The 20,549-nt window shown below is 42.3% G+C and overlaps 1 protein-coding gene across 1 annotated transcript; it reads left to right on the forward strand.

The window, feature by feature from the left end:
- The first annotated feature begins 17,535 nt into the window (after positions 1 to 17,535).
- On the forward strand, positions 17,536 to 19,809 carry LOC134188658 (uncharacterized). The gene is made up of 2 exons (XM_062656827.1): positions 17,536 to 19,735; positions 19,786 to 19,809. The coding sequence occupies exons 1-2, from the start codon at positions 17,999 to 18,001 to the stop codon at positions 19,807 to 19,809; spliced, it is 1,761 nt and encodes a 586-aa protein (XP_062512811.1). The 5' UTR covers positions 17,536 to 17,998.
- Positions 19,810 to 20,549: the final 740 nt, after the last annotated feature.

The following is a 20,549-nucleotide window of genomic DNA, read 5'->3' on the forward strand; positions in this document are numbered from 1 at the left end:
CTGTTTAACTAACTAGTGTCTTTTCTCTTATATCACAGAACCCGGTGAGTGTGTGACAGTTGAGTGTTGGTGTTGTGTTGTCTCACACTGTTTCTCATGTTTCTCTTGCTCTCATTTATTCATTCATTGACTGGATGAACATCAGGCGGTGAGTACATCACTGTATGTGTGTGTAATAGTAAACAATGCATCTATTGAATGAATTTTGTTATGTAATCGTATAGTGCCGGTTTGCAGTTATAATGATTTTGTTTCCATCGCAGTATAGAGTAATAATGAGTTGCTTGTGTTATGTGTGGTTATTTTGGAACCCATTAGGCTATTTTGTAAATTAATGTTTGACTTGTACTATACTATAGTGTTTTGCGTTCAATTCTTCCATTCAGGCTTTCAATTATTCGAGGTAGTTTGTTCAGACGGTTTAGTTTGTTCAGTCATTCACGTATAGACCTAATAGTCTAATTATAAACCGCGCACATTTCTTTCATAACGCACCTTGTTGTTGAGCTGTGAAGCAGCGAGTGGTTATCGACACAACTGACGACAAGCATCCTATCAGACTTCCACCATACAGCTGTTGTCTGAATCCAACTGAATATTGCTTTCAGATCGTGAAAGCGTATATCAAACGTAGCCTCAACGATCATGGCGCTGTCGTGCCTACGGAAAGTCAGACTCTATGACCAGCTAGACAGCAACTGCATTACACATCTTGGCAAGGAGCCACCCAAGTGACAGCGCCCGCTTGTTGCCTGAATTCTTTTTAACATTTTGTGACGGTGAAGGCTCCTATATGGCCATTAGGCTGGAAGACATGTAGATTATTTTAGTTTGTGTAACTACGGTACGTAGTTTACAGTATCTACATGCGTGCAGGTAAACGGACCGTTGCGCAGTAATATGTAGTGTTATGTTATTACCATTAGCGTAGATGTCAATGCATAGGATAGATGTACAGTAGTCTTACCTGAAGGTGACTCCATTGCAACCAAGGAAGGTTTTTTAGATCGCGACGATCAAGAAGTACGCAGCCACAACGTTGTGTGGTTGGAGAGTAATGTTACAGATTAGTGCGTAGAGATGGCTGCTAGATCAATGCATGATAGTATTTCAGCAGCTGCTCAACCGCAGACTACGTAAACTATTTTAGCTCTTCATGGATATTAGACGGAACGGATAAGTGAACGCCTGAATCGGATAATTGAACGCCAAATTCGGATAATTGAATGCAAAATACTATATAGTAAATATAGCTGTGTTCTACTCTCTTCAGAGCTACGAGCGTATTCCTGTGTAGATGTGTGTGTGCGTGTGTGTGTGTGTGTGTGTGTGTGTGTGTGTTGTGAATATTAATGTAAATTTTATTAATTTTTGTCTGTCTATTGTCATTGTCGTTAATTAATCATTAGCTTGTTGCTAGAATGTATAATTCTTTGAAAGCACAGGGATGCGTTGATGTGATTAAAGATAATTAACTAAATATCATCAATGTCCCACAATACTCAGAATTCAGCACATGCACATGCGTGACATCTGCGTAGCTCTTGCATGAGCAGGCTTGTTATCCTCCACGTTATTTCTCAATTCTGTAGTACTCTTGCATCACTTGAAGTTAACTATTGATGTGCATGGACGCGTTTATCATGCTTTCGTTGAGCCATTGCTCTCTCGTCTTTCGTTGCACTAGTTTGTTGTAGCTAGAGATCTATCTCGTACTGTACGTTTCCTACCTGTGTGGGAAATACTGTGAAGTGGCATGTAGCGACCGCATCCAGAAGATAGCAGCGTCATCGTTTTCTAGGAATCTTTCTTGCAAGACGACGTCGATCGTTCATCATCAATCCTACATTACACCTAAAACATATTGCTCTCTTGAAGGTCGCGGATGATGCATGTTGGTTGTGCGCAAGCAACGGTGCATGCAATGCATGCATAAAAAGGACTGATGATTGGCTCATCAAATCACCGAGAGAGATTCATGCTGACAAGCTATTGTAGGTCACCTACCATATTTTTTTGCGTGTCCCAAAAGGATTGATGATTGGCTTAAAAGAAATCCCCAAGCGTGACACACGTTTACAAACATACAAACATAGATAGCAACATAAGGACAGACGGACCGGAAGTCAATTCAGCCATTTAGAGTGAACTTCTCAGGAAGCAGTTCACCACTTACTGTGGAGTTCTTCTTTTACGCTTGTAGCTTAAGTTAATTATTGACAAGTTTGAATGCATGGTTGTTGTGTTTAGTATTTTGTACGTTTATGTCAGTGTCTTTGTGCATGCTTTTTCTGGTGTGTGTGTGTGTGTGTGTGTGTGTGTGTGTGTGTGTGTGTGTGTGTGTGTGTGTGTGTGTGTGTGTGTGTGTGTGTGTGTGTGTGTGTGCATGAGCATGCCAGTACATACGTTTGTGTGCCTTTTTGCTTTTCTGTTTTTTGAGTTTCATTGTTTCAAAACAACTATTGATGCAATGACTAACTTAGTTTTTGGTGGTTACTGCATTACAAATGTGGCATGTAAGAAATGAGATTGCTAATTATGTGTGTGGAAAAGTTGGCATGTTTAAGTAACAGATATCAATGTGTTTTGTTTATCTTAATACAATTTATTACAACAAGTAATTATTGTGAAATGTGATGAATTGGTAAGTGCATGAGGATAGTAGAGGAATTGGTGATGTGTGTTGTGTGTTAGTGTAGTGTGACATGAGAGTGACTGTTTAACTAACTAGTGTCTTTTCTCTTATATCACAGTTTGGGGTGAGTGTGTGACAGTTGAGTGTTGGTGTTGTGTTGTCTCACACTGTTTCTCATGTTTCTCTTGCTCTCATTTATTGCATCATTGACTGGATGAACATCAGGCGGTGAGTACATCACTGTATGTGTGTGTAATAGTAAGCAATGCATCTATTATTTTTTGTTATGTACTCGTATAGTACCAGTTTGCTGTTATAATGGTTTAGTTTGTATCACAATATAGAGTAAGAATGAGTTGGTTGTCTTATGTGTGGTTATTTCAGAGCTACGAGCACATTTTGTGTAGTTGTGTGTGTGTGTGTGTGTGTGTGTGTGTGTGTGTGTGTGTGTGTGTGTGTGTGTGTGTGTGTGTGTGTGTGTGTGTGTGTGTGTGTGTGTGTGTGTGTGTGTATGTGTGTTTTGGATGTGACATGGCAGCGGCCACAGTACGCTTTGCTGTGTAGTTGCTTGCCTCCGTCTCGCTACCTCTGACTCAAAAGACTTATCACATGCCTGAAAAGATCTATAACGATGAGGACGAGAAGTACAGCATACGAAGGATATCGCAGTGAAGGACCATTTTGAGCATGGGCCCAGGACATTGGCGTGATGGCGTCACCCAAACTCGATCCATTCCTGTACAACTGAAGGATTTGCAAGTCCCTCAGTTTGTTTTTCATGCACAAAGAGCGGTGGCAGGAGTCTCATGATCTACGGACTTTGGACTTTGCCGTTCTTCTTCCTTATATGGGATAGTGTGACCGTTTCCTTTTTCTTTATTTATACGGCAGCGAGACAGGAGGTGTGTGTGTGTGTGTGTGTGTGTGTGTGTGTGTGTGTGTGTGTGTGTGTGTGTGTGTGTGTGTGTGTGTGTGTGTGTGTGTGTGCATGAGCATGGCTGTAAATGTATTTCCATACCTTTTTGCTCTTTTGTTGTTTTCAGTTTCAGTGTTTCAAAACAGCTATTGATGCAATGACTAATTAAGGTTTTGGTGGTTACTGCATTACAAATGTGGCTTGCAAGAAATGAGATTGTTAATTAAGGTTGTGGAGAAGTTGGCATGTTTAAGTAATAGATATCAATGTGTTTTGTTTCTTAATACAATTTATTACAACAAGTAATTATTGTGAAATGTGATGAATTGGTAAGTGCATGAGGATAGTAGAGGAATTGGTGATGTGTCTTGTGTGTTAGTGTAGTGTGACATGAGAGTGACTGTTTAACTAACTAGTGTCTTTTCTCTTATATCACAGAGACAGGTGAGTGTGTGACAGTTGAGTGTTGGTGTTGTGTTGTCTCACACTGTTTCTCATGTTTCTCTTGCTCTCATTTATTGCATCATTGACTGGATGAACATCAGGCGGTGAGTACATGACTGTATGTGTGTGTAATAGTAAGCAATGCATCTATTGAATGAATTAGCCCTAAAATGCGTAACATTTGAATTTGTGTTATTGGGTGTGACCTGTAGTGTTGGGGCTGTACTACTTAGCCCAAACTATATATTACAGATGCCCACTCGTCCATCATGGAGGGGCATAAGGACACATATAACTGTAGCCAAGTGGTTAGAGTTTTGGTTGTCTGACCATGATGGCCTGGGTTCCATCCCGGATGGTGACAGCAATATAATGAAACGAGTCTGTTAGTTCTTTTTTGCTATCTATTTGGCTATATCTGTGAGAGTGGCCTTGTTTCCGTCGATTGGGAGTTTCTGTGATCTGGCGTTGGGATCGTTGGCAATGAGGATAAGTGCTTCCCTGGTTGTCATTGATATCTACTGGGTGTGCTGTTCAGAGCTGGCGAAATCCATCGATCGTAACGCACGCAATCAATATCGATAAGCCAGTTACTAGACTGACCTGCTGGGTTGGTGGGCACCCAGTTGAGGGTAAAGACCGCACTTACCTTACTTAGAGGGTGATGACGGTACATAAAACAATTAACATATAACATACATTACCTGTTTCTAATGTTGTCGATGAATTCTGGTGTGTAAGTGTACATGTAATAGCCCATAGTACCTCCAAGGAATAAATCACAAAGGGTAGATAAGCCATCTTTCTCAGCCATAACCATATGTCTTTCATGGAATGCATGGTGTGTGTGTGTGTGTTTGTGTGTGTGTGGCACGGTGGAGCAGATGGTAGAGCGTTGGTGATGACATCCGGGATCTTGTATTCCGTGATGAGGGTTGAAGGTTCGATCCTGGCGGAGGCGACACTGTCGCAGTTTCCTTGAGCAAGAAACTCACTGACACTTGCTTCTCTTGACTCAGGAGTCTAAATGAGCACCTGGTCATTGACTGGGGTGGACAAGACTGCTGGCTTGGCAGCAACATCATGCAGCGGACGGGTACGTGTTGGCCTTGGTGTCCAGTCCCAGAGCTGCGCCATTGTCAGTGCCCCTGGATGACTCTGGCCAAGCTCCAGGCGGATTGTAGCACTGGCCCCAAGACTCCACATAGCGCATGGAGGCCCTGTCTCTATAGGCAGGGGAGCTATCTCTGCAACTGACCTCAAGGTCGACGTCGAAAGATTTGGAGGGCTTAACATTTGTCCATTTGTGTGTGTGTGTGTGTGTGTGTGTGTGTGTGTGTGCATGTGTGTGTGCATGTGTGTGTGTTGTGTGTGTGTGTGTGTGTGTGTGTGTGTGTGTGTGTGTGTGTGTGTGTGTGTATGTGTGTGTGTGTGTGTGTGTGTGTGTGTGTGTGTGCGTGCGTGTGCATTTATGGATGTGTGGGTGCGTGTGTGTTTCCACTCATGTTTATAAATGTATTTCCATACCTTTTTGCTCTTTTGTTGTTTTGAATTTCAGTGTTTCTAAACAACTATTAATGCAATGACTAATTAAGGTTTTTGGTGGTTACTGCATTACAAATGTGGCATGTAAGAAATGTGATTGTTAATTATGTGTGTGGAGAAGTTGGCATGTTTAACTAATAGATATCAACGTGTTTTGTTTATCTTAATACAATTTATTACAACAAGTAATTATTGTGAAATGTGATGAATTGGTAAGTGCATGAGGATAGTAGAGGAATTGGTGATGTGTCTTGTGTGTTAGTGTAGTGTGACATGAGAGTGACTGTTTAACTAACTAGTGTCTTTTCTCTTATATCACAGTTCCATGTGAGTGTGTGACAGTTGAGTGTTGGTGTTGTGTTGTCTCACACTGTTTCTCATGTTTGTCTTGCTCTCATTTATTCCATCATTAACTGAATGAACATCATTAGGTGAGTACATGACTGTATGTGTCTGTAATAGTAAACAATGCATCTATTGAATGAATTAGCCATAAAATGCTTAACATTTGAGTTTGTGTTATTGGGTGTGACCTGTAGTGTCGGGGCTGTACTACTTAGCCCAAACTATATATTACAGATGCCCACTTGTCCATCATGGAGGGGCATAAGGACACATATAACTGTAGCCAAGTGTTAGAGTTTTGGTTGTCTGACCATGATGGCCTGGGTTCCATCCCGGATGGCGACAGCAATATAATGAAACGAGTCTGTTAGTTCTTTCTCGCTATCTATTTGGCTATATCTGTGAGAGTGGCCTTGTTTCCGTCGATTGGGAGTTTCTGTGATGTGGCGTTGGGATCGTTGGCAATGAGGATAAGTGCTTCCATGTTTGTCATTGATATCTACTGGGTGTGCTGTTCAGAGCTGGCGAAATCCATCGATCGTAACGCACGCAGTCAATATCGATAAGCCAGTTACTAGACTTACCTGCCGGGTTAGTGGGCACCAGTTGAGGGTAAAGATCCCACTTACCCTACTTAGAGGGTGATGACGGCACATAAAACAATTAACATATAACATACATTACCTGTTTCTAATGTTGTCGATGAATTCTGGTGTGTAAGTGTACATGTAATAGCCCATAGTACCTCCATGGAACAAATCACAAAGGGTAGATACGCCATCTTTCTCAGCCATAACCATATGTCTTTCGTGGAATGCATGGTGTGTGTGTGTGTGTGTGTGTGTGTGTGTGTGTGTGTGTTTGTGTGTGTGTGGCACGGTGGAGCAGATGGTAGAGCGTTGGTGATGACATCCGGGATCTTGTATTTCGTGACGAGGGTTAAAGGTTCAATCCTGGTGGAGGCGACACTGTCGCAGTTTCCTTGAGCAAGAAACTCACAAACACTTGCTTCTTTTGACTCAGGAGTATAAATGAGTACCTGGTCATTGACTGGGGTGGACAAGACCGCTGGCTTTGCAGCAACATCATGCAGGCGACGGGTACGTGTGGGCCTTGGTGTCCAGTCCCAGAGCTGCGCCATTGTCAGTGCCCCTGGATGACTCTGGCCAAGCTCCAGGCGGATTGTAGCACTGGCCCCAAGACTCCACATAGCGCATGGAGGCCTTGTCTCTAGAGGCAGGGGAGCTATCTTTGCAACTGACCTCAAGGTCGACGTCGAAACATTTGGAGGGCTTAACATTTGTTTATGTGTGTGTGTGTGTGTGTGTGTGTGTGTGTGTGTGCATGTGTTTGTGTGTGTGCGTGTGTGTTTGTGTGTGTGTGTGCGTGTGTGTGTGCATGTGTTTGTGTGTGTGCACGTGTGTTTGTGTATGTGTGTGTGCATGCACGTGTGTGTACGTGCATGGGTGTGTGTGTGGGTGTGTGTGTGGGTGGGTGGGTGCGTTTGTGCGTGCGTGTGTGTTTCCACTCATGTCTGTAAATGTATTTCCATACCTTTTTGCTCTTTTGTTGTTTTGAATTTCAGTGTTTCAAAACAACTATTGATGCAATGACTAATTAAGGTTTTGGTGGTTATTGCATTACAAATGTGGCTTGTAAGAAATGAGATTGTTAATTAAGGGTGTGGAGAAGTTGGCATGTTTAACTAATAGATATCAATGTGTTTTGTTTATCTTAATACAATTTATTACAACAAGTAATTATTGTGAAATGTGATGAATTGGTAAGTGCATGAGGATAGTAGAGGAATTGGTGATGTGTCTTGTGTGTTAGTGTAATGTGACATGAGAGTGACTGTTTAACTAACTAGTGACTTTTCTCTTATATCACAGAACCCGGTGAGTGTGTGACAGTTGAGTGTTGGTGTTGTGTTGTCTCACACTGTTTCTCATGTTTCTCTTGCTCTCATTTATTCCATCATTGACTGGATGAACATCAGATGGTGAGTACATGACTGTATGTGCGTGTAATAGTAAACAATGCATCTATTGAATGAATTTTGTTATGTAATCGTATAGTGCCGGTTTGCAGTTATAATGATTTTGTTTCCATCGCAGTATAGAGTAATAATGAGTTGGTTGTCTTATGTGTGGTTATTTTGGAACCCATTAGGCTATTTTGTAAATTAATGTTTGACTTGTACTATACTATAGTGTTTTGCGTTCAATTCTTCCATTCAGGCCTTCAATTATTCGAGGTAGTTTGTTCAGACGGTTTAGTTTGTTCAGTCATTCACTAATAGACCTAATAGTCTAATTATAAACCGCGCACATTTCTTTCGTAACGCACCTTGTTGTTGAGCTGTGAAGCAGCGAGTGGTTATCGACACAACTGACGACAAGCATCCTATCAGACTTCCGCCATACAACTGTTGTCTGAATCCAACTGAATATTGCTTTCAGATCGTGAAAGCGTATATCAAACGTAGCCTCAACGATCATGGCACTGTCGTGCCTACGGAAAGTCAGACTCTATGACCAGCTAGACAGCAACTGCATTACACATCTTGGCAAGGAGCCACCCAAGTGACAGCGCCCGCTTGTTGCCTGAATTCTTTTTAACATTTTGTGACGGTGAAGGCTCCTATATGGCCATTAGGCTGGAAGACATGTAGATTATTTTAGTTTGTGTAACTACGGTACGTAGTTTACAGTATCTACATGCGTGCAGGTAAACGGACCGTTGCGCAGTAATATGTAGTGTTATGTAATTACCATTAGCGTAGATGTCAATGCATAGGATAGATGTACAGTAGTCTTACCTGAAGGTGACTCCATTGCAACCAAGGAAGGTTTTTTAGATTGCAACGATCAAGAAGTACGCAGCCACAACGTTGTGTGGTTGGAGAGTAATGTTACAGATTAGTGCGTAGAGATGGCTGCTAGATCAATGAATGATAGTATTTCAGCAGCTGCTCAACCGCAGACTATGTAAACTATTTTAGCTCTTCATGGATATTAGACGGAACGGATAAGTGAACGCCTGAATCGGATAATTGAACGCCAAATTCGGATAATTGAATGCAAAATACTATATAGTAAATAAAGCTGTGTTCTACTCGCTTCAGAGCTACGAGCGTATTTCTGTGTAGTTGTGTGTTTGTGTGTGTGTGTTTGTGTGTGTGTGTGTGTGTGTGTGTGTGTGTGTGTGTGTGTGTGTGTGTGTGTGTGTGTGTGTTGTGAATATTAATGTAAATTTTATTAATTTTTGTCTGTTTATTGTCATTGTCATTAATCAATCATTAGCTTGTTGATAGAATGTATAATTCTTTGAAAGCACAGGGATGCGTTGATGTGATTAAAGATAATTAACTAAATATCATCAATGTCCCACAATACTCAGAATTCAGCACATGCACATGCGTGACATCTGCGTAGCTCTTGCATGAGCAGGCTTGTTATCCTCCACGTTATTTCTCAATTCTGTAGTACTCTTGCATCACTTGAAGTTAACTATTGATGTGCATGGACGCGTTTATCATGCTTTCGTTGAGCCATTGCTCTCTCGTCTTTCGTTGCACTAGTTTGTTGTAGCTAGAGATCTATCTCGTACTGCACGTTTCCTACCTGTGTGGGAAATACTGTGAAGTGGCATGTAGCGACCGCATCCAGAAGATAGCAGCGTCATCGTTTTCTAGGAATCTTTCTTGCAAGACGACGTCGATCGTTCATCATCAATCCTACATTACACCTAAAACATATTGCTCTCTTGAAGGTCGCGGATGATGCATGTTGGTTGTGCGCAAGCAACGGTGCATGCAATGCATGCATAAAAAGGACTGATGATTGGCTCATCAAATCACCGAGAGAGATTCATGCTGACAAGCTATTGTACGTCACCTACCATATTTTTTTGCGTGTCCCAAAAGGATTGATGATTGGCTTAAAACAAATCCCCAAGCGTGACACACGTTTACAAACATACAAACATAGATAGCAACATAAGGACAGACGGACCGGAAGTCAATTCAGCCATTTAGAGTGAACTTCTCAGGAAGCAGTTCACCACTTACTGTGGAGTTCTTCTTTTACGCTTGTAGCTTAAGTTAATTATTGACAAGTTTGAATGCATGGTTGTTTTGTTTAGTATTTTGTACGTTTATGTCAGTGTCTTTGTGCATGCTTTTTCTGGTGTGTGTGTGTGTGTGTGTGTGTGTGTGTGTGTGTGTGTGTGTGTGTGTGCATGAGCATGCCAGTACATACGTTTGTGTGCCTTTTTGCTTTTCTGTTTTTTGAGTTTCATTGTTTCAAAACAACTATTGATGCAATGACTAACTTAGTTTTTGGTGGTTACTGCATTACAAATGTGGCATGTAAGAAATGAGATTGCTAATTATGTGTGTGGAAAAGTTGGCATGTTTAAGTAACAGATATCAATGTGTTTTGTTTATCTTAATACAATTTATTACAACAAGTAATTATTGTGAAATGTGATGAATTGGTAAGTGCATGAGGATAGTAGAGGAATTGGTGATGTGTGTTGTGTGTTAGTGTAGTGTGACATGAGAGTGACTGTTTAACTAACTAGTGTCTTTTCTCTTATATCACAGTACGAGGTGAGTGTGTGACAGTTGAGTGTTGGTGTTGTGTTGTCTCACACTGTTTCTCATGTTTCTCTTGCTCTCATTTATTGCATCATTGACTGGATGAACATCAGGCGGTGAGTACATCACTGTATGTGTGTGTAATAGTAAGCAATGCATCTATTATTTTTTGTTATGTACTCGTATAGTACCAGTTTGCTGTTATAATGGTTTAGTTTGTATCACAATATAGAGTAAGAATGAGTTGGTTGTCTTATGTGTGGTTATTTCAGAGCTACGAGCACATTTTGTGTAGTTGTGTGTGTGTGTGTGTGTGTGTGTGTGTGTGTGTGTGTGTGTGTGTGTGTGTGTGTGTGTGTGTTTTGGATGTGACATGGCAGCGGCCACAGTACGCTTTGCTGTGTAGTTGCTTGCCTCCGTCTCGCTACCTCTGACTCAAAAGACTTATCACATGCCTGAAAAGATCTATAACGATGAGGACGAGAAGTACAGCATACGAAGGATATCGCAGTGAAGGACCATTTTGAGCATGGGCCCAGGACATTGGCGTGATGGCGTCACCCAAACTCGATCCATTCCTGTACAACTGAAGGATTTGCAAGTCCCTCAGTTTGTTTTTCATGCACAAAGAGCGGTGGCAGGAGTCTCATGATCTACGGACTTTGGACTTTGCCGTTCTTCTTCCTTATATGGGATAGTGTGACCGTTTCCTTTTTTTTTATTTATACGGCAGCGAGACAGGAGGTGTGTGTGTGTGTGTGTGTGTGTGTGTGTGTGTGTGTGTGTGTGTGTGCATGAGCATGGCTGTAAATGTATTTCCATACCTTTTTGCTCTTTTGTTGTTTTCAGTTTCAGTGTTTCAAAACAGCTATTGATGCAATGACTAATTAAGGTTTTGGTGGTTACTGCATTACAAATGTGGCTTGCAAGAAATGAGATTGTTAATTAAGGTTGTGGAGAAGTTGGCATGTTTAAGTAATAGATATCAATGTGTTTTGTTTCTTAATACAATTTATTACAACAAGTAATTATTGTGAAATGTGATGAATTGGTAAGTGCATGAGGATAGTAGAGGAATTGGTGATGTGTCTTGTGTGTTAGTGTAGTGTGGCATGAGAGTGACTGTTTAACTAACTAGAGTCTTTTCTCTTATTCACAGGATGCGGTGAGTGTGTGACAGTTGAGTGTTGGTGTTGTGTTGTCTCACACTGTTTCTCATGTTTCTCTTGCTCTCATTTATTCCATCATTGACTGGATGAACATCATTAGGTGAGTGCATGACTGTATGTGTGTGTAATAGTAAACAATGCATCTATTGAATGAATTAGCCCTAAAATGCTTAACATTTGAATTTGTGTTATTGGGTGTGACCTGTAGTGTCGGGGCTGTACTACTTAGCCCAAACTATATATTACAGATGCCCACTCGTCCATCATGGAGGGGCATAAGGACACATATAACTGTAGCCAAGTGTTAGAGTTTTGGTTGTCTGACCATGATGGCCTGGGTTCAATCCCGGATGGCGACAGCAATATAATGAAACGAGTCTGTTAGTTCTTTCTCGCTATCTATTTGGCTATATCTGTGAGAGTGGCCTTGTTTCCGTCGATTGGGAGTTTCTGTGATCTGGCGTTGGGATCGTTGGCAATGAGGATAAGTGCTTCCCTGTTTGTCATTGATATCTACTGGGTGTGCTGTTCAGAGCTGGCGAAATCCATCAATCGTAACGCACGCAATCAATATCGATATGCCAGTTACTAGACTTACCTGCCGGGTTAGTGGGCACCAGTTGAGGGTAAAGATCCCACTTACCCTACTTAGAGGGTGATGACGGCACATAAAACAATTAACATATAACATACATTACCTGTTTCTAATGTTGTCGATGAATTCTGGTGTGTAAGTGTACATGTAATAGCCCATAGTACCTCCATGGAACAAATCACAAAGGGTAGATACGCCATCTTTCTCAGCCATAACCATATGTCTTTCGTGGAATGCATGGTGTGTGTGTGTGTGTGTGTGTGTGTGTGTGTGTGTGTGTGTGTGTGTGTGTGTGTGTGGCACGGTGGAGCAGATGGTAGAGCGTTGGTGATGACATCCGGGATCTTGTATTCCGTGACGAGGGTTAAAGGTTCAATCCTGGTGGAGGCGACACTGTCGCAGTTTCCTTGAGCAAGAAACTCACAAACACTTGCTTCTTTCGACTCAGGAGTATAAATGAGTACCTGGTCATTGACTGGGGTGGACAAGACCGCTGGCTTGGCAGCAACATCATGCAGGCGACATGTACGTGTGGGCCTTGGTGTCCAGTCCCAGAGCTGCGCCATTGTCAGTGCCCCTGGATGACTCTGGCCAAGCTCCAGGCGGATTGTAGCACTGGCCCCAAGACTCCACATAGCGCATGGAGGCCTTGTCTCTAGAGGCAGGGGAGCTATCTCTGCAACTGACCTCAAGTTCGACGTCGAAACATTTGGAGGGCTTAACATTTGTCCATGTGTGTGTGTGTGTGTGTGTATGTGTGTGTGTGTGTGTGTGTGCATGTGTTTGTGTGTGTGCACGTGTGTTTGTGTATGTGTGTGTGCATGCACGTGTGTGTACGTGCATGGGTGTGTGTGTGGGTGTGTGGGTGGGTGCGTTTGTGCGTGCGTGTGTGTTTCCACTCATGTCTGTAAATGTATTTCCATACCTTGTTGCTCTTTTGTTGTTTTGAATTTCAGTGTTTCAAAACAACTATTGATGCAATGACTAATTAAGGTTTTGGTGGTTATTGCATTACAAATGTGGCTTGTAAGAAATGAGATTGTTAATTAAGGGTGTGGAGAAGTTGGCATGTTTAACTAATAGATATCAATGTGTTTTGTTTATCTTAATACAATTTATTCCAACAAGTAATTATTGTGAAATGTGATGAATTGGTAAGTGCATGAGGATAGTAGAGGAATTGGTGATGTGTCTTGTGTGTTAGTGTAGTGTGACATGAGAGTGACTGTTTAACTAACTAGTGTCTTTTCTCTTATATCACAGGAAGAGGTGAGTGTGTGACAGTTGAGTGTTGGTGTTGTGTTGTCTCACACTGTTTCTCATGTTTCTCTTGCTCTCATTTATTCCATCATTGACTGGATGAACATCAGCTGGTGAGTACATCACTGTATGTGTGTGTAATAATAAACAATGCATCTATTGAATGGATTATTAAAAGGGGGCGAGTTGGCCTGCCTACGCATGTCCTACCTCACCTTACCGCAATGATGTTTTTGAACTGCGCGCTCTTTTCGAGCTGAAACCCCGGCTGTATACATGTCTAGGTAGCCCTTTTCTACTTGTGGGTTCGTTGTTTGCCAAACTACGCGTTTCTATGCTTTCTAGGTAGCCGTTGTTCTATTGTAGGTCGATCGCGGACTTCGTTCAAACCGGTTGTAACTCAGCAGATTGGTAGAACGTTATATTCGAAGACTCAGTGGGAGGCAGATTGCCAAACAGATGCAAAATGAATTTTCTAGACAAATCTAAGTGACTCTGACGACACTTACGGGTGATCAGTCTAATGTTCGAACAGGTCCCGTATACTCATACAGTGCGACCCGTATAACAGAGCTAGATCTCTCGAGTTCAACCACGCACACATATTCCTATCATGGCAGAGCTTTGCCCTACATTGTAGCTCCAGTCGAACTGAAGCCCTCAGTATCTGACCGGCATATGGGCCCCAGTTGTTGTGACTGCCTCTTATGCTGCAAACTCAAGAAGGGGACACATACAAGACTTCCTCACAGAAGTATTGCAACGTGTAAGTGCAAATACTCCATACCAACTGCTTCCAGAGATACCAAGGGTTCTGCGCTAGAGGAATTTAACCAGTCACACAAACATGGATGTCGACGGTACGTACGTACGGCCTAGACTAGCTACGTACATCAGTTACTGTGCTTGAATATTTCTAAGACATTTACAGTATGCGCAAACCGCTATTGCAACAAACTAGTACGATACGCAATTGTAATTACAGCATGCAGATGCCCATAGCATAGGAGAGATATTGATCTGTGTGACACTCCCAGTTAGCACCCAGTGACAACAAAAGGCACTTCTTGACCATTGTGGCTTCCCCTACATACAGGAGAGAGAGAGAGGGGGGAGGGGGAGGGGGAGAGGGAGAGGGAGAGGGAGAGAGGGAGAGGGAGGGAGAGGGAGGGAGAGGGAGAGAGAGGGGGAGGGAGAGGGAGAGGGAGGGAGAGGGAGAGGGAGGGAGAGAGAGGAGGGAGAGGAGAGAGAGAGAGAGATCTGAGAACACTGCTAGTAGGGATGAGCCAAATTATTTTTTCAGACATTTTGAACCATCTTCCTACACAACTTTAGTTACTTAAATAAGAGTTACTATTTTCAATTAACGTAGCAATACACTTAATTACGTAATTACTTTTGCGTTACACACTGTATAGCACAATACTGTACACATGCATGTACTGCTTTGCAGTCACCATTCGTGTATTGTACGTGTATTACTGCAGTGTACACATTACACGGCTAAACAACTTCAAGTTAGAGCCTCTACACGTAAGTCACACATACTGTCCGAACGATTGTCCACTAATTCGTGAAAACACATGCAATATCTAGATGGCGCGTAGCAGCACCGACCTGACACCACAAGTCACGCCCAAATCTGGCTGCCATCTGATACGGCGGTAGTTTGCATGGTGCTGGCGGGACCTGACGGCTTAGGGAAGTGCACGCGCGACCGAAGCAACTCTTCTACTCTGCGTTCATGCAGATAAAGAGACGAAAATCAATTGGGCAAAATGTAGGGAGCAAAAAAGAATGTCGCTTACTTTGACCGCTCCTAACAAAGTACGTATTATTAGCCCACGAAAACTCATACCCAGCAAGCCCCAACGCAACTGATTCCTCATCAAAATGTATGTGCTAACGACAGTCTTGCACATGCTTTACAACAAATGCCAATAACACTCACCTTGTACGACTACATCGCGAGTCAAAATGACCGGAAACCGCCATAATCATCGTCACTTTGACCTCTACTGCACCTCCAAACAAGAGAAGATTCCACCTTGACAAGAAGTTCTGAAGAAAGCAATAGTGCAAGCACATCCAAGAACCAAGTAGGTTGGATTCGCTCTGCTGCATATGTTGGGCGAAATACAAATAGTCGAAGCTACCGGCGGACGAACGTCATAGTTGACCGTTTTGCTCGGCTTCCTGCAAGCGTATGTAGATCTCTCTAAGGTTGAAAAGCACGCCAAAAAACAGAGAATAGATCAGTTGTCAACGCTGCCTTGTAAGACGAGCTGATGTCAAAAACTTACTACACTGTGCGCGGATGATTCGAAGTTGTCATGCAAGCTGTCGATACGCCCTACAGATGTTCAGATTATCCGGGACATCTCGCGAACTTCCCCGGTTGTTTGGTAGACTGTGATTGTTCGAAGGGAACGGTCTGAGGTGTGAAAATGGCTGCATAACTTTGTTGCTTTTATGGAGATGTAGTTCCGTGCTGAGTTTCGTGGCTGTTTGCGAGCGTGTTGTTGAGAAATCTGCAACAACACTTCGCTACAGAGGACGTTTCAGGTCAACCCAATGACACGTGACTCTAATTACCAACATCTTGCTGCTCTAATTGCTCTAAACTGCACTCTAGCTGGTCAGCCAACAGCCTCAACACACTGCACATGTTTCTACATCTTTCTTACTTTATTAGAAGTACCAAGAACAACCTCAAATGCAACAATTTAGCAATCTAGTCCAATGTCACGCCGTGAATTAGCCGCGAGACGAACCAGACCTCTTCCTGTCGCTCATTATCAGTCGTACAACATTCGTCTATCCTCTCAATAACGTTTCAATCAACCTATAGACAAAGTCAAACCCATAAACGAACGGATTACGAGCGGGGAAACGTGAATTAGGGTGGGCGAGTCTGCTCTTTAATCACATCGACGCATCCTTGTGTTTTCAAAGAATTATACATTCAAGCAACAAGCTAATGAATAAATAATGATAATGACAATAAATAGACAAAAATTAATCAAATGTACATTAATATTTATAATAAATACACACAACAAGCAAACACACACACACGCACGTGCACACACACACACACACACACACACACGCACACACATGCACACACACACACACACACACACACACACGCTCGTAGCTGTGAAGCGACGGTGTAAACACAGCTTCATTTACTAGTAGATATCAATGTGGTTTATTTATCTTAATACAATTTATTACAACAAGTAATTATTGTGAAATGTGATGAATTGGTAAGTGCATGAGGATAGTAGAGGAATTGGTGATGTGTCTTGTGTGTTAGTGTAGTGTGACATGAGAGTGACTGTTTAACTAACTAGTGTCTTTTCTCTTATATCACAGGACAGGGTGAGTGTGTGACAGTTGAGTGTTGGTGTTGTGTTGTCTCACACTGTTTCTCATGTTTCTCTTGCTCTCATTTATTCCATCATTGACTGGATGAACATCATTAGGTGAGTACATGACTGTATGTGTGTGTAATAGTAAACAATGCATCTATTGAATGAATTAGCCCTAAAATGCTTAAAGGGAAACTCCCACGAAATTACAAGTAACGTTCTCACGATAGTACTAAGTGCCCTGACTCTATTGGTACCTTTCTTTCTTAATACAACTCTTTCTGAACGGAGAAATTGAGCTTCGAACATGGGGGCGTAACCTTATGGCAGTCGCCATTTTGAAATGATGACGTAGCAATATCTTACTCGCGTATGTTGCTCTGTGTAGCGAGGATATATCGAGGGTCAGTCAGAATTTGAAAGGATGTAGCATCTAATAACACAGTATCTTGGATGCTCACTAAGAACGTCCTTGGGTGTGAGTCGTCTACGATGCGTGGTAATGTCATTTACTATTACCTCAGGCCATACGCGTACAAGGTTGACTAGGCGGAACAAATGCCATGACTGAAAACGACCTGATACGGTCACGCTGACTGAATAGGGCATGTTGTAATGTGCGAGTAGAGACTATAATTTCACTACGTAGAAGTAATATTGCAGCTAGTCTACTGCCGTTGACTTGTGAGTTGTCCATTACATTACAAAGAATGGTTTACTGTATTGCGTTCGGTTGCAACAACAAGGACGGAGATCACAAACGTGGTGTGCGCTTTCATCACTTACCTCTTAGGAACAAGCCTCTGCTGAAACAATGGCTGACAAAGCTTCGATTACAGAATCCTCCTGTTAGACGTAGTAGCTTGGTCTGCAGTGAACACTTCGAACCGGACTGTTTTCAACGAGATTTGCAAGCAGAATTACTGGGAACAAAACCACGAATTCACCTCAAGCCAGATGCTGTCCCAACAATTTTCACTTTCACCTCCAAACGAAAACAACGATCAACAGGACAGAAACGAAGACACAATCAGGTTACTATTTACTGTATGTTTCAATCAACCTGTCACTTAGAGCAGACCCTGTTGATGTAGGCCCTTACTGAAGTAATGAAACAACATGCTAAGGTTGCTAGAGTGCCTAACTCTGATGATGATTATGAGCACCACCAAGAAATCGACAAAGAAAACAATTCTCCTGGAACCAAAGCACGTGAATTTTGTGATGCTTCAACACAATATGATCTTAGAGACCTGGCTGAAACAAAGGAACATTCATACTGTGTGAGAGAATCTTCACCAATTCCCGAGGACATGCATTCTAGTCAACTTCAGCCACCACAAATTGCCCCATGGTTAGTAACACCAGTAACTGACAGTTGTCAGTCCACAGAGTCTGATGAAGAGGCACATTCTCCTAATACAGACAGTGAAACAGAGAAATACTGCGTCTTTGACACATCTTGTACTTCACAAGATTCGGATATCGAAATGGGTGGTCAAGAGGACCAAAAATTCATTGTTTTCAGAAATTCCTTGAGTGAACTGTTCCGATTCTGCCCAACATGTGGCTCTTCTGTAGTCAGCCAATCAGAATCAACAAGTGGAACAATGTTAGTAGTAAAAATGGAGTGCTCAAAAGGGCATAATGTAAACTGGCAGTCCCAACCACTTGTTGCTGGTCTACCTGCCGGAAATCTTATAACCGCAGCAGGGATTCTGTTGTCAGGAGGAACATTCCGCAAATTCAGCCACTTTGCTCAAATCATAAAATTGCAATTCATCTCGGAATCATCATTTTATCGATTGCAAGATGAATACCTGTGTCCTGTGGTTAATGAAACGTGGAAAAGTCACCAGGAATCTATACTAGAAAACTTCAAAGACAACCCTTTACACCTACTGGGAGATGGACGATGTGACAGCCCTGGATATTCCGCTAAATATTGTACATATACTCTAGTGGAGCAAGATACAGGGCTTATTGTTGATTTTCAGTTGGTGCAGGTCAGCGAAGTTTCCAATTCTGTTGGGATGGAAAAAGAGGGGTTTCTACGATCAGTCAATGAGCTAGTAACTAAAGGATTAACTGTGGCTCAAATTGCTACTGATAGACACCTGCAGATAACATCTGTCATGAAAAAGCAGTTCCCTGATATAGATCATCAGTATGATGTTTGGCACGTTTCAAAAAGTGTTATCAAAAAGTTAACCCAACTGGGTAAGGCAAAGGGCTGTAGTAACCTTCTTCCATGGATAAGATCTGTGGCAAATCACTTGTGGTGGTCATCAAAATCATGTAATAGACAGGCTGAAAATCTAAGAGAGAAATGGATTTCTATTATTTACCATACAATCAATGTCCATTCATGGGAGAATGCTACATCTTTTGGCAAGTGTGAACACAACGAATTGTCACTTGAAGAGAGCCAACGAAAGCAGTGGTTAAAGAAATGTTCTCCTGCACATGATGCACTGAAGTCGGTAGTCCTAAACAAGAAGCTTTTGAAAGACCTTGACAAGCTAACGGACTTCAGCCACACTGGTAATTTGGAAGTTTACCATGCTCTTCTCACTAAATATTGTCCTAAGAGGCAACATTTCAGCTACAAGGGGATGCTTGCAAGAACACAGCTGGCTGCACTTGATCATAATCACAACACAGGAAGAAGGCAAGCTACCACTAGCAGTGGAGAAGTGAGATACAAGGTGGTTTTTCCCAAACCTACCAAGATCTGGGTTGCAAAGCCCATCACTGAATCAAAGAGCTACGGCTATCTGCAAGGAATCCTTAAAGCAGTTTTAAATAAACGACAGCTGAATCCACAACCTCTTCGAAAACACAAAGCCAGACAACCTCCAGTGATTTTACCAGCCAACATTGCCACCTGTGAAAGACCACTCAAGGAAACTGTTGTTAGAGCTCGTAAAACAAGATTTACATAGAACATACAACTATGGCATATAAACGCTATAGCATGTATAAGATGGGACATTAGTTGACAGATTCTTAGAATTAGGTAGTTACAAGCATTCTTGTCAAAATCATGTCTAATCATGATGCTCCCTAAACCCCACGTACACTTCGCCTTCTTCTGGGAAAGGTCTTCTAATAGCAAAACTACACATGATGGTATGACCATTTTAGCACGCCTGCCCAGTCTTGTAGGAGCCCAATGTGTGAACTGCCTGTATGCTGTCGACCTCAAAAGCCTGTAAAGTGAAAGACAATAAACAAAATGGCAATACCGTACGCACTTGTGTCAAGAAACCTGTGATTCAGAGGTTCTGTGAAGGAATCTTCAGTGACATCTACCACTGCGGACACAGCAGTGTGCAGAACGTCGTAGTTGAGGCAGACAAGCTCAAAAGTTGCGTGTTCTACCACACACCGTAAACCACAGAGTCTCTAACTTAGCGCGTCAAACTCTTGGCAGCAAAGGCAGTGGGTATGACGACACACTGACCGCATGTGCACCAGTCTGAGTTGACCAAGCGCTCGGGGATTTCGTCCCCTGTGTCCGAATCAATTTCATGAGAGTTTCCCGAACTCGAACTGCTCTCAGTGTCATCACATTCGGGCTCAAAACTGTACGGAAGCTACGCCATACACTCTGATGACAACACATGCGCAATCGGTAAGATATTCGTACGTCATCAT

The sequence above is a fragment of the Corticium candelabrum genome, chromosome 13, assembly GCF_963422355.1.
Source record: "Corticium candelabrum chromosome 13, ooCorCand1.1, whole genome shotgun sequence".
In the NCBI taxonomy this organism is placed as follows: domain Eukaryota; kingdom Metazoa; phylum Porifera; class Homoscleromorpha; order Homosclerophorida; family Plakinidae; genus Corticium; species Corticium candelabrum.